At 39.9% G+C, this 14153-nt stretch overlaps 1 protein-coding gene across 4 annotated transcripts in view; it reads right to left on the reverse strand.

Moving 5' to 3' along the window:
• The window catches only part of MIGA1 (mitoguardin 1), a 76177-nt gene extending 72481 nt beyond the window's left edge, over positions 1-3696 (reverse strand). Inside the window, exons 1-2 of one of the 4 annotated variants that reach the window (XM_020892003.2) lie at positions 3517-3696; positions 347-455 (exon numbers count right to left, since the gene is read on the reverse strand). In XM_020892003.2, the coding sequence (XP_020747662.1) occupies positions 347-445 (99 nt within the window). In that variant the 5' untranslated portion in view covers positions 446-455; positions 3517-3696. Of the gene's footprint in view, positions 1-346; positions 460-3516 lie in introns of all 4 variants that reach the window. The other 3 variants (XM_020892002.2, XM_070467886.1, XM_070467887.1) reach the window with 3 other exon arrangements.
• Between the last annotated feature and the right edge of the window lie 10457 nt (positions 3697-14153).

The raw sequence follows: 14153 nt of genomic DNA on the forward strand, positions 1-14153 counted from the left end.
ATGGTGAAAATGGTAAATTTTATGCTATATATATTTTACCACAGTAAAACAAAATTAACATGAAAGGATTGTAATAGTGAGAACAAGTCTATTTAAATAACATAATTATCTGAAAATAACTGTAATAACAGATTGTGTAAATTCACTTAAGGTAGGAAGATTTTTGATAACTACAACAACAAAAAAAAAAAACCATGAAACAAATAAAAACCAAGTTAAGTTTTAAACTACTTTAACAAACACTTTGAACCATTTAAAACGCCAAAGGAAATTTAAATACTGTAAACATAATATGCTCTGAGCAATAAACTAATTAGTCAATGTCGTTATTTTTTAGTTTTTTTACCTGGCAGAGAGAATAATACCAAGACAGAGGAAGATCAAACACTCTCAGTGCTGCTGTCTTCAAGGAAAACTGTGATTCACTCACTGTTTCTTCTGACATGACTCCTCTTCTATCTTAATTCAATGAAACACAAAATATATTAACCACAAAGATTTCTAGTTATTCTACCAAATGAAAGGTACAAATTGAAAATTTAACTCTTCTTTTAAAAAGCTTTTTTTCTCGCACTTAATTAATCATATTACACTAACCTGAAGAAAATAATATTCTGAGCCAAATTTACTTAAGCTAAAAGTTTATTTATTAGCCAAAATAGCCAAAAAGAAAATGAGTTAGATTTGAATTTTGAGTTCAGCTAGTCAACTTTCCTTAAAAAACTGTACATTCTATATTTTCTCTCTTCTGGTGAAATAAATGTTTCAGCTTTTAAATAGTAATTTAAAATACTCTTATTTCCACATTTCCTTCCAATAACAGCAGAGATTGGGGGGGGGCGGCACTGAAAGAAATTTGATTGGAATCTTGAGTTTAGGGGCTAGAAATGAACCTCAGGGCTCACTGAACTTCATAGTTCAAGCATTTATCTTCCTACTGTTCCATTTAAAAAAAAATTTATTTTATATTGGACTATAATTGGTATTACTGTCCCATTTTTAAGCTCCTGAAAGAAATGACACATACCTGCTATGAAATTCTAATAGTGCTTTAATGCCTATTTCTACTGAAACCAAAGAAAGAAATGTCAGTTGTTCACAGAGAAGGCAGTCATCACTGAGAGAGACGCTTAAAGGTAACAGAATGCAGATAAAAACACAATGGTTTGGGGTCTAGGTCTATGCTTTATAGAGCCAGAAACTCAAGTTTTATACATGTACCCAGCTGGACACACATTAAACAAATTCACACAATACTGATATATAAATTAAGTCTACAAATTTGTTCATTTATATTAAGGAAATACACTATCTAGTGAAAGAAAACTTTTTAAAATTTATTTATTTTCTAATTGAAGGATAATTGCTTTACAAAATTCTGTTTTCTGTCAAACCTCAACATGAATCAGCCATAGGTACATGTATCACCTCCCAATCTTTTATATGCTATCAAAACATAGCCTTTCTGAAATAAGACATTGTAGGGAGTTGAATTAAGTATAAAAGGCTCTGGGGTAAGCACAAAATTAGTCGGTCCTTAACAGTATTTCATACAGGCTGGGAAAAAGCCTGAGAACTGTTTCTGATGTATTATACAAGAGTAGGCCTCCCCACTAACTAGAATGTTTATGCCTACCAAATTTAATATTTCTTTTCCTTGGATGGTACTGTACAAACTACCAAACAGAAAATTAAAATTACCAACAATCCCTCTATAGCTTATTTGCTATACTTTCTTTAAGTCCTTTATTTCTGCTCTTTTTCTAACCTTTCTTTTAATAACCCTATTTTTTTTTTCAGAAGACTATCAAAACCACTGATTAAATACTAGTTTCCTTTCATATCAAACACAGTAATATTTCTTAAGGTGGGTTACTGCTACTAACAGTTTACTTTTTCCCTATCAATGACATCCAAGGAGTGGAAACTTAATTTTCCCCACACTCATATTCTAACTACAATTTTTCGGCTTAGTATAATCAGTACATTAATTCCAACTGACAGGGAGGGGGGATCGGGACGGGGAACACATGTAAATCCATGGCTGATTCATGTCAATATATGGCAAAAACCACTACAATATTGTAAAGTAATTAGCCTCCAACTAATAAAAATAAATGGAAAAAAAAATAATTCCAACTGACAAACTGTGGTACAGACACATTAATGAGAAATACAAGGAAACCATGAAGAAACTGTTAAACAAGCGAAAAATAAGTCTGAGGAATGAGTAGGAATGCAGGGTGGCAGGAAACCACTATTTTTCATTAAAAACGCTTCTGTAATATTTGCTTTTTAAAGCGTCTACGTGTATTACTTTTTTCAAATGTTTCACAAAACAAGAAGGAAGCACACTTACCATTCCCCCTGGAAAAAAAACTTCATTTTGAGAAACATTTTTAGTAACTAAATAGATTCTGGACCAATAAAGCTACCTATACTATCGCATTTTTTAAAAAATCCTGAAAGTAATTCACCCAAAGTGATTTTTTCCATAATACAGTTCCAGATTTTGAAGCAGAAGAAAAAGAAAATAAAGCAAACACTTCAATTTGCTGCAGCGGTTTTCTTAAAATAAACGTCCACTTTTGCATTCTAACCACTTCATACCCTTTCATTTAAAATCACTAAGTAATTCCAAACTTTATCATTAATAATTGAGCAGCTTTTTAAAACCAGTCATTTCAGTTGCTTTCAAACGTATTAATAAAAAAAAACAAAAAACCATGGAGACAGTTTCATCATCACCCAAAATACTATATTCTGTAATATCACTCGCTTCTCTCCATTCTAACCACAAGACACTTGTAAAAATGTGGCATATATAGAGTTTGTTTCTTAAACACCCTTAAATTGGACTTTATAATCCAGGCAAGAATGAAAGTCTGAAACATCCCCCAAATTTTGTCGTGAAATGTTAAATCTATACAACAGAATTCTGAGAAGATACCTTAAACACAGCAAAAATGCTTGGAATACTGATAAAACAATAATGATAAAGGTCTGTGCACAAGCAAAACCTTTTCGTCTTCTCTCCATAAAATAAATGTTGAACAGCTTTATTTACAGGAGGGCTCCTAGGCCACAAACCTCCTGATGCTAAATTATTCTCAGTAAGCCCCTTCAAAGAAAGCATAATCTTCCTCCTCCAAAAACCACTCCCCGCTCAAACCGCTGACATTCTTGCAGAAACTTGGACCACATCAGCGGCTCCTCCCGCATGCCTCCTCCGCCCTCACTGCGTTATCCTCTGCGGGCTTCTTTTTCTTCACCAAGACCAGGAAAGGGGTTCCCTCTCGGCCCGGCCACCCAGACCCTCGCTCGGGCTCCAAGCGGTGGCCAGCCAGCCCACCCTGATTCAGCGCTCCGTGGCGGGCCTCCCTTTGGCTTTCTGTTCCTCCACCCAAGCACGGAATCAGGAGGGCGAAGGCCAGCGCTCCCGCCCACCCTTCTGCCACTAACCCGCGGCCGCGGAGACCCCAGCCAGCCCTCCACCCGCCCCCTCCATCCGCGTACCTGGTGCTCCAGGCCCACTGCAGCCGGTCCACGCCTGCTTCCCCGCCGCAGCCCGGCGCTAAGCCGCAGCCTGGCCCCGGGGGCGGAGTCCTTCCGGGGTCAGGAGTGGGAAGGTGGAGAGAAAGTAGCTAGGGCCTCCTAGCCTTTCTGCGTGAGGGGCTACGTGTGAAGCAGCTCCCGCCATTTTTGTTAAGGGTAGATGCTCCTGCCCTTCCCGATGGCTGTGAAATGTACAATGGAAGAACTGCATCCTGTTACAGTGCTGTCAAAAAATAGCATCGCAGTTGTAACCTTTTGAGGGCTTCAGGACCATCCTAGGAATCCGGTGAAAAATATGGGATATTTTCTCTATATGTCATTTAATTACATTAGTAAAAGAAAATAGCTTGTACATTACCAAGAGAATATATATAATATATACGTCTATTTTGTAGACGTATATGGTTAGATACTCTGAACCAATCCATGGCTCCCAGATTAAGAACTTCTACTACAGACCTTCAGCCCCTAAACAAATTAATGTTGAGCATTCCAATCCTGTATTAATGATGTTTTATTTACTTCAGTTCCTCTTTAGCTTTTCTCCAAGTTAGGCAAGGTATTCAACAGCTCTGAGGTTCTGTCTAAAACACATAAACTAATGAGGGGGGAGGGAGAACAACAAAATAACATGCTGGTTTTTTTCTTTCTTTCTTTCTTTCTTTTTTTGCTTAACATGCTGTTTTTATATGCAGTCCTGAGCCCAAGCATTTCGTCCAAGTTGAGGATTTAAAAATTCCAATTTCTGAGCATATTTGTGGTGAAAAGCCAAAATAATTTTGCAAGGATTGCTAAAACATGAGAGCACATGTTACTATTCCTATTTAAGAAACAAGAATGAACAGTTATTTCTGGTGGTGTTCAAAAGTCCCTTTTAGTGAAATGGAAAATAGGTGAACAGTAGCACCAACGTGTGACATTATTGTTGTTGTTTAGTGGCTCAGTCGTGTCTGACTTTTTTGCAACCCCGTGGACTGTACTCCGCTAAGCTCCTCTGTCCTTGGGATTTTCTGGGCAAGATCACTGGAGTGGGTTACCATTTCCTCATCCAGGAGATCTTCCTGATCCAGAGATGGGACGGGAGTCTCCTTGTCTCCCGCATTGCAGGCAGATCCTTTACTGCTGAGCCACTGGGGAAGCCCACGGGTGACATTACTAGATGAATAATAACTAAAATTGTACAGACTGAGTTCTAAGTGAAAATGCATGCGTGGGTGCTAAGTCATTTCAGTCGTACCCAACTCTTTGCAACCCTATGGACTGTAGTCTGCCAGGCTCCTCTGTCCATGGGCTTATCCAGGCAAGAATACTGGAGTGGGTTGCCATGCCATCCTCCAAGAGATCTTCAAGACCCAGGGATCAAACCCCACCTCTCTTTGTCTCCAGCACTGGCAGGCCGATTCTTTACCACTAGCGCCACCTGGGAAGCCCCTACGTAAAAATATTGTGCACTTGGGGAGGGAGGCGGGAGCGGGGATCAGGATGGGGAACACATGTAAATCCATGGCTGATTCATGTGAATGTATGGCAAAAACCACTACAATATTGTAAAGTAATTAGCCTCCAACTAATAAAAATAAATGAAAAAAAAATATTGTGCACTTATAAAGGAAATAGTGCTCTTGACACTTGAAGAACCTGAAATTTGTAAGGCTGTGTTTGTTTATTTTTCCATCTTCTCTCTGCTGCCTCCTTCCTACTTCCCACAACTTTCAAACTTTCAGCCTAATGGGAAGAAGAGTAATAATGATGATGATGTGTGTACTCAGTCCTGTTCAACTCTTTGCTATCCCATGAACTGCAGCCTGCCAGGCTCCTCTGTCCATGGAATTTCCCAGGCAAGAATACTAGAGTGGATTGCCATCTCCTACTCCAGAGGATCTTTCAGACTCAGGGGTCTAACCCAAGTCTCTTGCATCTCCTGCATTAGCAGGTGGATTCTTTACCATTAATGCCACTTGGGAAGTAATAATGATGACTCCACTTAAAACAACTTTCCCATGAACATTATCTCCTTTAATACCACAATAGCCATTATAAGAAAGATATTGTTACACAGTGGGTATAGATTTTACTCTTTAGGAAATACCATATTTTATTTATTTTTATAAATAAATATAATGTGCTCCAAGCCTCCTTTCTCATGCCTTACTAGAATATTCGATCTTAGTCATTATTGGATATATCAGGTAGGATGCTGTTAGCTAGAAGCAGAACACTGAACAAAGAGTAACTTAAACCATTGGACAGGATGGCCCGCATGGATATTAGCAACAGATGACACAGTCTCATATTTGAACTTGATATCTTCTATTATCCTGGCCCAGGAAAAAAAAAATGGGACTTGTATTAATTCTAAAGGTCTGCCCTCCCCCAGATAACTAAAGCTATCCTGTAAAGCTCACCAAACCAGGAAGTGGAATTCATGAAGATTAGTTGTTACTATTGTTCAAAAACTGGGATTTTGTGTATAGTATTGAAACCATACTGTGGGGTCAGACTGCCAGGGTTTGAATTCATTCTCTGCCACTTACTAGGTACATGCCTGTAGGCAAGGTACTTACCCTCATTATGTCTCAGTTTCCTTATTGGGATGTTCAAATGTAATAACACTTGTAAAGTACTAAGATTTTCATATAAGTTTTTAACTTGGCTTATTTGTACTCTGTGAGATCCAAGGATAAAACTCTATTTGCATATAATTGGTTTCCTTCGGAATCATAAATATTTTGTTTTATAAACATAGAAACATTACTTTGAGAAAGGGGTTCATAGGCTTTACCAGAATGTCAATGGAGTCCACCCATGACACCAAAAGAAAAAAATGGTTAAGAATTTAGAACACTCCCCGATGCGTATTTCTAAGATATATGGCATATTAAATGGGACTTTTCCATGTCTCTTGGCAGATCTAAAGTGGAAAAAAATAGATGCCAAGTGCCCTGAGCATTCTAAAAAAAAGGATGCTAGATCATCCACACAGGGCTTGCTAGGAAAATGTGAAGCCCATTTTGCAACCTTTAGTCTACGTGTACCTTCAGGGAATGATATGGCAGAATTGATCAAAAAAGATTGGAGAACAGAAATGCCTTGGAGGCATTTTTCTGGAGTGCTGTGCATTTTTTTCTCCTTTCCCAAGAACGGAGAAAGAAGTTATTGTTTACTCGCTAAGTCACATCTGACTCTTTTGGGACCCCATGGACTGTAGCTCCTCCGTCCATGGGATGTCCCAGGCAAGAATACTGGAGTGGGTTACCATTTCCTCCTCCAGGGGAGCTTCTCAACTCAGAGATCAAACCGAGTCTCCTGTGTTGGCAGGCAGATTCTTTACCACTGAGCTACCAGGGAAGCCTGGAGAGAAAAGAGTACTTGCTTATTTCACCCTACCCCCCACCTGAGACAAGTGAAAGAATTTTAAGAAACTCAGACAGAAAAAAAAAAAAAAAGAAACTGAGACAGGAATTCGTTGGTGGCCCAAATGGTTAGGGCTCCATACTTCCACTGTAGGGGATGCAGGTTCAATCTCTGGTCAGGGAACTAAGATCCCACATGCTGTGTGGTGCAGCAAAAAAAAAAAAAAAAAAAAAACCACTCAATTTGACCTCTGTGCCCAGTAGTTTGTGCCACCTGGGAGAATCTAAAAGCAATAGACTATCCAAAGAGGCATTTGATGACACAGCAGAAAGAAAGAGGGCTGCAACAGAAGTGGCCTATACTTGCAATTTTAGAAGGTAAATTTTTCCTATGAACCGTGAGAATACCACAGAATGTAGCAGGCTTGAATTATTATATCTTAAAATGTTATATCTTGAAATCAGGACCAAAGTGGACTATCTAAGTGGTTAGCTACAGATTTTTTTTTTTTTTTAAGTGTTAGGAAATGAAACTCTGAAAAGTCCCCAGCAAGTTGGGAGAGGGGATGTGTTAAACGGACCGATGAAAAAAGCCAGCTCTTAGGAGGAGACCACATGCAGAAAACACCAAAGTTGGATTTGACTCTACTGATTGGGTATATGTGATATTTTATTCCAGATACTTAGGATTACTGCTCACTCCAGCTGAGATAATATATAACGAATGTACCTCATTAATTACTGGGTGGAACCTGCACTTATCAAGTGTCAACATTAAGCCTGAACAAAGTCTAGCACTCTGACAATTAAAACCAATTACATTACCTAAGTAAATGAATTCTTTTAGGTAATTCATGTATCCAATTAGCTTCTACATTAACTGCTAAAACCTGGCAGAGTCCCCAGAAATAACTCAGGTCCTTCCTTTAAATCAATAGAATGCCACTGGGCATATACTGGCTCTTGTATCTTTGTTCTTTTCACCGACCCAAGAGTGTTTGACAAGACTTCTCTACAAGTCAGGACTAAGCCAACCAAGACATCTAGATGCTAATTTAGAATATCTATTCCATGCACATACAAATATTGCAAATGCAGTTCCTCAAAATGTTAAACATAGAGTTACCACATGACCCAGCAATTCTACGCCTAGACAATACACAAGAGAAATGAGAATATTCATCAAGTACAAATTATACACGAATGTGCCTAGTAGCACTATTCATAATAGCTGAAAAAGAAAAGCAATCCAGGGACTTCCCTGGAGATTCAGTGGTTAAGACTATGTGCTTTCACTGTGGGGAGCGTGGTTCTATCCCTGGTTGGGGAACTAAGAAACAATCAAAAAAGAACAAAAAGAAAAATTAAAAAAGCAACTCAAATGTCTACTAACTGATAAAAGATAAATAAAATGTGGTAAATTTACATAATAGAATATTATTTGGCCACAAAAATAATTGAAATATTGATACGTGCTACAACATGGGTAAACTTTGAAAATATGTTAAGAAGCCAATCATAAATGATTATGTTATTGTATGATTCTGTTTATGTGAAACTTCCAGAAGACAGCTCTATTAAGAAAGCAGGTTAATGGTCACCCAGGGTAGAAAGAGCTGAGGGGAAATGGAGGGGACGCCTATAAGGCATGAAACTTCTTTTGCAGGATAGTGAAATGTTCTAAATTTAGATTGTGGTTCTGGTTGTGCAAATGCATGAATATACTAAAAACTATTCAACTGTATACTTTAAATATGTGAATTTTATAACATGTGAATTGTGTCTTAATAAAAGCATTATCCTCTAAGATTTCTTATGTGAAAAAAAATCAAGAATTAAGGAGGTTATGAAAATGGTAAAAGCTAGAGATGGGAGGCCAGAGGCTGATCTAGAGCATGCTTTTCCTGCATTGCCTTGTGTACATGCTCACTCAGTCATGTCCAATTCTTTCCACCCCATAGGTGATAGCCTGCCAGGCTCTTCTGTCCAAGGGATTTTATAGGCAAGAATACTGGAGTAGATTGTCATTTCCTCCTTCAGCGATATTCCTGACCCAGAGATTGAATCCGCATCTCCTGCATTAGCAGGTGGGTTCTTTACTACTGAGCCACCTGGGCCTCAGCTTCAGCATCAGTCCTTCCAATGAACTCAGGACTGATTTTCTTTAGGATTGACTGGTTTGATCTCCTTTGATGCTGAAGCTGAAACTCCAATATTTTGGCCACCTAATGTGAAGAACAGACTCCTTAGAAAAGACCCAGATTCTGAGAAAGATTGAAGGCAGGAGAATGGGATGACAGAAGATGAGATGGTTGGATAGCATCACCGACTGGATGGATATGAGTTTGAGCAAGCTTCGGGGATTAGTGAAGGACAGGGAAACCTGCCATCCTGCAGCCCATGGGGTCACAAAGAGTCGGACATGACTGAGCGACTGAAGTGAACTGAACACGGGCCTCAGTAGTTATCAAAATGCTGAGCTGCTCCAATAAGATGCATGCATTCTATCGGGAGGTATTTACATCAAAATGTAATATAAAGCATAAACAACACAAAAGTTTACCTATTAAGAGCTTCATCCTAAAGCTACTTTAAAGTGAAGAGCAAAAAATAAATAAATAAATAAAGTGAAAAGCAATAAAATTAGAATTAAATCTCAAGGAAACAATAATTCCTATTTTGTACATTAAGAACTCATAATATTTCAAAGGTCTAGAAAACCACATTGTATTTTTAAAATTAATAAGTTGAAGGGAGAGAACAAGATGGTAGAGGAGTAGGTGGATGTGGAGTTCATCTCTCTCCACGAACACATCAGGAATACACCTTCAGACACAGAAGTCCACGCAGAACACCAGCTGAGAGCGGACAGGAGAACCTGACCAGCAGAAAAGAATATATAGAATCACGGCAAAACTCGGGAGGATGAAGGAACTGGGGGAAAAACAGGAGTGTTAGTAGGACTAGACCTGCCCTCGGTGTGTAGGGGGAATTGAAACAGGTCCGATCCCCACATCGGGGCAAGTGTCTGAGTCAGAGAAGAAACATTTAAGGCCGAAAGTGAAACAGCTGATCTGTGGCAGCCTGAATGGAAAGAGAATCAGACAGTCCCTGCAGCAGCCACATGTACCCCAGACAGGGACACAGGTCCCCTGGAAGGCACTGCCGCTGCTGCAGCTAAGTCGCTTCAGTCGTGTCCGACTCTATGTGACCCCATAGACGGCAGCCCACCAGGCTCCTCCATCCCTGGGATTCTCCAGGCAAGAATACTGGAGCGGGTTGCCATTTCCTTCTCCAATGCATGCATGCTAAGTTGCTTCAGTCGTGTTCGATTCTGTGCGACCCCATGGACAGCAGCCCACCAGGCTCCTCCGTCCACAGGATTCTCCAAGCAAGAATACTGGAGTGGGTTGCCATTTCCTTCTCCACTGGAAGGTGCAGCTGCTGAATAATAAAGAGACTGGCCCATCAAACGCCTGATGCACTGAACGACAGGATAGGACCCACCCAGGGTGCCCCTTTAAGTGCCTGATGCGCTGATTTACAGAGTAGGACCCAAGGCAAGGGACCCCTCTAAGTGCCTGAACGGGGCAGAGCTACGGAGAAAGACTGGCCTAAGAGGCCTTCTGATCGCCAGCTACAAGAGGCTCGAAAAAAGACTCTGATAGAGCCATAACTCCTGCAGTGGAGGCAATCCGTGTCCCTGCACACTTGGCACCACCAGGATCCCCGCAAGCCAAGCAGCTGTACCACCTTCATGCTCAACTCTTACTGGGACAGAGCTGTCACAGGCAAAAAAAAGTCTTCCATCTATGCACTTTCCATCTATTCTTTTGCGAACCTGTAGACTGGCCTGCAAGGCCTCTGTGTCGGGGGGTTCTCCAGGCAAGAATTCTGGTGCTTACTGCCGAACACTGGTTGCCATTTCCTGCTGCCCTAGTGGCCAACCCCCCTGAGTACCTGGTGCTGCCAGAACCCCTGCAACCCAGGCAGCTGCACCACCTCCACACCTGGCCCAAACCCAGGTCCTCCAGGGCAGCCTCAGTGGACAACCCACATGCAAAGGTAGAAACAAAACCACAATTGAAACCCAGGGGCAGTGTGGCTAAGGAAGAAGACCCAAAACCTTCCCACCAGCTGTACAAGCTGCAGGTTAAATCCATATGGTCAACTAGGCAGACTTTCAGTCTATGGAAGATATAAAAGGACATTGAGAGCTCCCACAAAAGAAAACGCACTAGTTCTGATACCTGTGGACATTAGAGGCAAGAACACACAGGGGTAGAACCAGATTGGAATCTGAGCGGCCCCCACAGCAGGTCCAGGGATCAGCACAGTATTGGAGGGCATCCTAGGGAGGGGAGGTGGACTGTGACTCCCAGCGAGGGAAAGGATTCTGACAGCGGTGACTCAAGAAAAACATTTATTATTCTTATGTTTTGACATGTTCTGTAGATTCTTTGGGGTATTTTTTTCCCCTCCTCTTTGTAGTTGTCAGTTTTATTGGTACTATGAAATCTAATTAAGCTTTTGAGCTTTTCTTCTTTCTCGGCCACATTTTTTATTGTTGTTATATACCTCTGCCTCTACGTTGGACTATTGTAGTTCTGTGGAATTTTCCTTTTTTCTCCTGCTCTTTTTAATTTTTGAGTCTATTATTTTTTCTACATTTATTCCTTTGTTTGCTTTTCCTACTGTTCTTTTCCCTTTTCAGTTAATCTTTAAGGTATATAAATCTTCTTTGTCTACCTCTATTTAACTTTGCATATCTATTTTTTCTTCTTGTCTTTTTAGTTTTAGTTTTTGTTAACTTTGTTTTCATTGCTTTATTCCCCAATTGGCACCTTGCTTTAGTTTGGTTTTCCAGTTTGTGCTTTAGTTAGTTTTGTTCTTAATTGGTAGATATAATTTTTGGTTTCCTTTGCTGGGTCAATCTATTGTACTTTATTTTTGTTGGACTGTTTTGATTTTGCTTATGGGTGTATATGTATAGTGTATATTCAGTCACACTTTTTATTGTTGTTATAAACCTCTGCCTCTGTGTTGGGCTTTTGCAGTTTTGTGAAGTTATCTTTTTTCCCCCTTTTTTTCTTTCTTCTTCATTTTTCTCTTTTTTATAATTTTAATTCTTAATTTCTTTAAACCTATTTTTTCTACATTTAATCCTTTGTTTGCCTTTCCTTCTGTTCTTTTCCCTTTGCAGTTAATCTTTATATAAGTCTTCTTCATCTACCTCTATTTAACTTTGCATATCTATTCTTTCTTTCTTTTCTTTCCTCTCAACATATTTGTTAGTTTTGTTTTCATTGCTTTATTCCCCACATGGTACCTTGCTTTAGTTTTATTTTCCACTTTGTGCTTTAGTTAGTTTTGTTCTTAACTGGTAAATATAATTTTTGATTTCCTTTGTTTGCCAAGTCAATCTACTGCACTTTATTTTTGTTGGACTGTTTTGACTTTGCTTATGGGTGTGTATGAATATGAGAGTTGGACTATAAAGAAAACTGAGCTCTGAAGAATTGATGCTTTTGAAATGTGGTATTGGAAAAGACTTGAGAGTCTCTTGGACTGCAAGGAGATCAACCAGTCCATCCTAAAGGAAATCAGTCCTGAATATTCATTGGAAGGACTGATGCTGAAGCTGAAACTCCAACACTTTGGCCACCTGATGCGAAGAACTGACTCACTGGAAAAGACCCTGATGCTGGGAAAGACTGAAGACAGGAGGAGAAGGGGACAACAGAGGATGAGATGGTTGGATGGCATCACCAACTCAATGGACATGAGTTTGAGCAAGCTCCAGGAGTTGACAGTGGACAGGGAAGCCTGGCATGCTGCAGTCCATGGGGTCACAAAGAGTCAGACATGACTGAGCGACTGAACTGAACTGACTGATGGGTGTATATGTATATGTATATATTCCATTATTTTAGTTATTATTTGCCTGATTTTGTAACTGCCATTTGTCTGGGGTTCATCTTTGGTTTCTTGGTTTTGAGTATTTGTTTTAATCTCACTTAATGCCATAACAAACCATTTGTGGATCTTCATTCCTGACAAGAGATCAAGCCCTGAGCCTTTGGAGCGGGAACACTGACTCCAAGACCCTAGACTACCAGAGAACTAAACCTAGGCAGTATCAAATAGTGAGAACTCACATAAAGGAAACCACTTGAATACAAGACCCAGCATCACCCTACAACCAGGAGCATCCTGTGCAGGATGCCTCATCTAAACAACAAACAAAACGAAAATGCAAACCAAATCATCAGCAGACAGGATTACCACCTCACTCAGCCTTGCCCATCAGAGGAAAAGCAAACAAACTAACAAAAAAAACCCCCAAAATTCTCAGCACAAATCTCACCATATACTAAGCTTACACAAACCACTGGACCAACCTTAGGAAGGCAGAGACCAAAAGGAAGAAAGAATTCAACCTTGAAGCCTGGAAAAAGGAGACCTCAAACACAGTAAGTTTCAAAAAAAAAAAAAAAAAAAATGAAACTACACAAATGAAGGAACAAACTAGAAACACAGAAATCCAAATAAAAGAAGAGGAAATAGGCAAACTACCTGAAAAACAATTCACAACAATGATAGTAAAGATGATCAAAAACCTTGAAAACAAAATGGAGAAAACATAAGACTCAGTTAACAAAGACCTAGAAGAATTAACCTAGACAGCATATTAAAAAGGCAGAGACATTACTTTGCCAACAAAGGTCCATCTAGTCAAGGCTATGGTTTTTCCATAGTCATGTATGAATGTGAGAGTTGGACTATAAAGAAAGCTGAGCACTGAAGAATTGATGCTTTTGAAATGTGGTGTTGGAAAAGACTCTTGAGAGTCCCTTGGACTGCAAGGAGATCTAAGCAGTCAATCCTAAAGGAAATCAACCCTGAGTATTCATTGGAAGGACTGATGCTGAATCTGAAACTCCAACACTTTGGCCACCTGGTGCAAAGAACTGACTCATTTGAAAAGACCCTGATGCTGGGAAAGATTGAAGGCAGTAGGAGAAGGGGACGACAGAGGATGAGATGGTTGGATGGCAACACCGACTCGATGGATGTGAGTTTGAGTAAGCTCCAGGAGTTGGTGATGGACAGGGAAGCCTGGCGTGCTGCAGTCCATGGGGTCGCAAAGAGTCGAACACAGCTGAGTGACTGAACTGAACTGAACACATATATATGGAATCTAGAAAAATGGTACTGAAGAATTGATTTACAGGACAGCAAAGG

This window comes from Odocoileus virginianus, chromosome 5, assembly GCF_023699985.2.
Source record: "Odocoileus virginianus isolate 20LAN1187 ecotype Illinois chromosome 5, Ovbor_1.2, whole genome shotgun sequence".
Taxonomy (NCBI): Eukaryota; Metazoa; Chordata; class Mammalia; order Artiodactyla; family Cervidae; genus Odocoileus; species Odocoileus virginianus.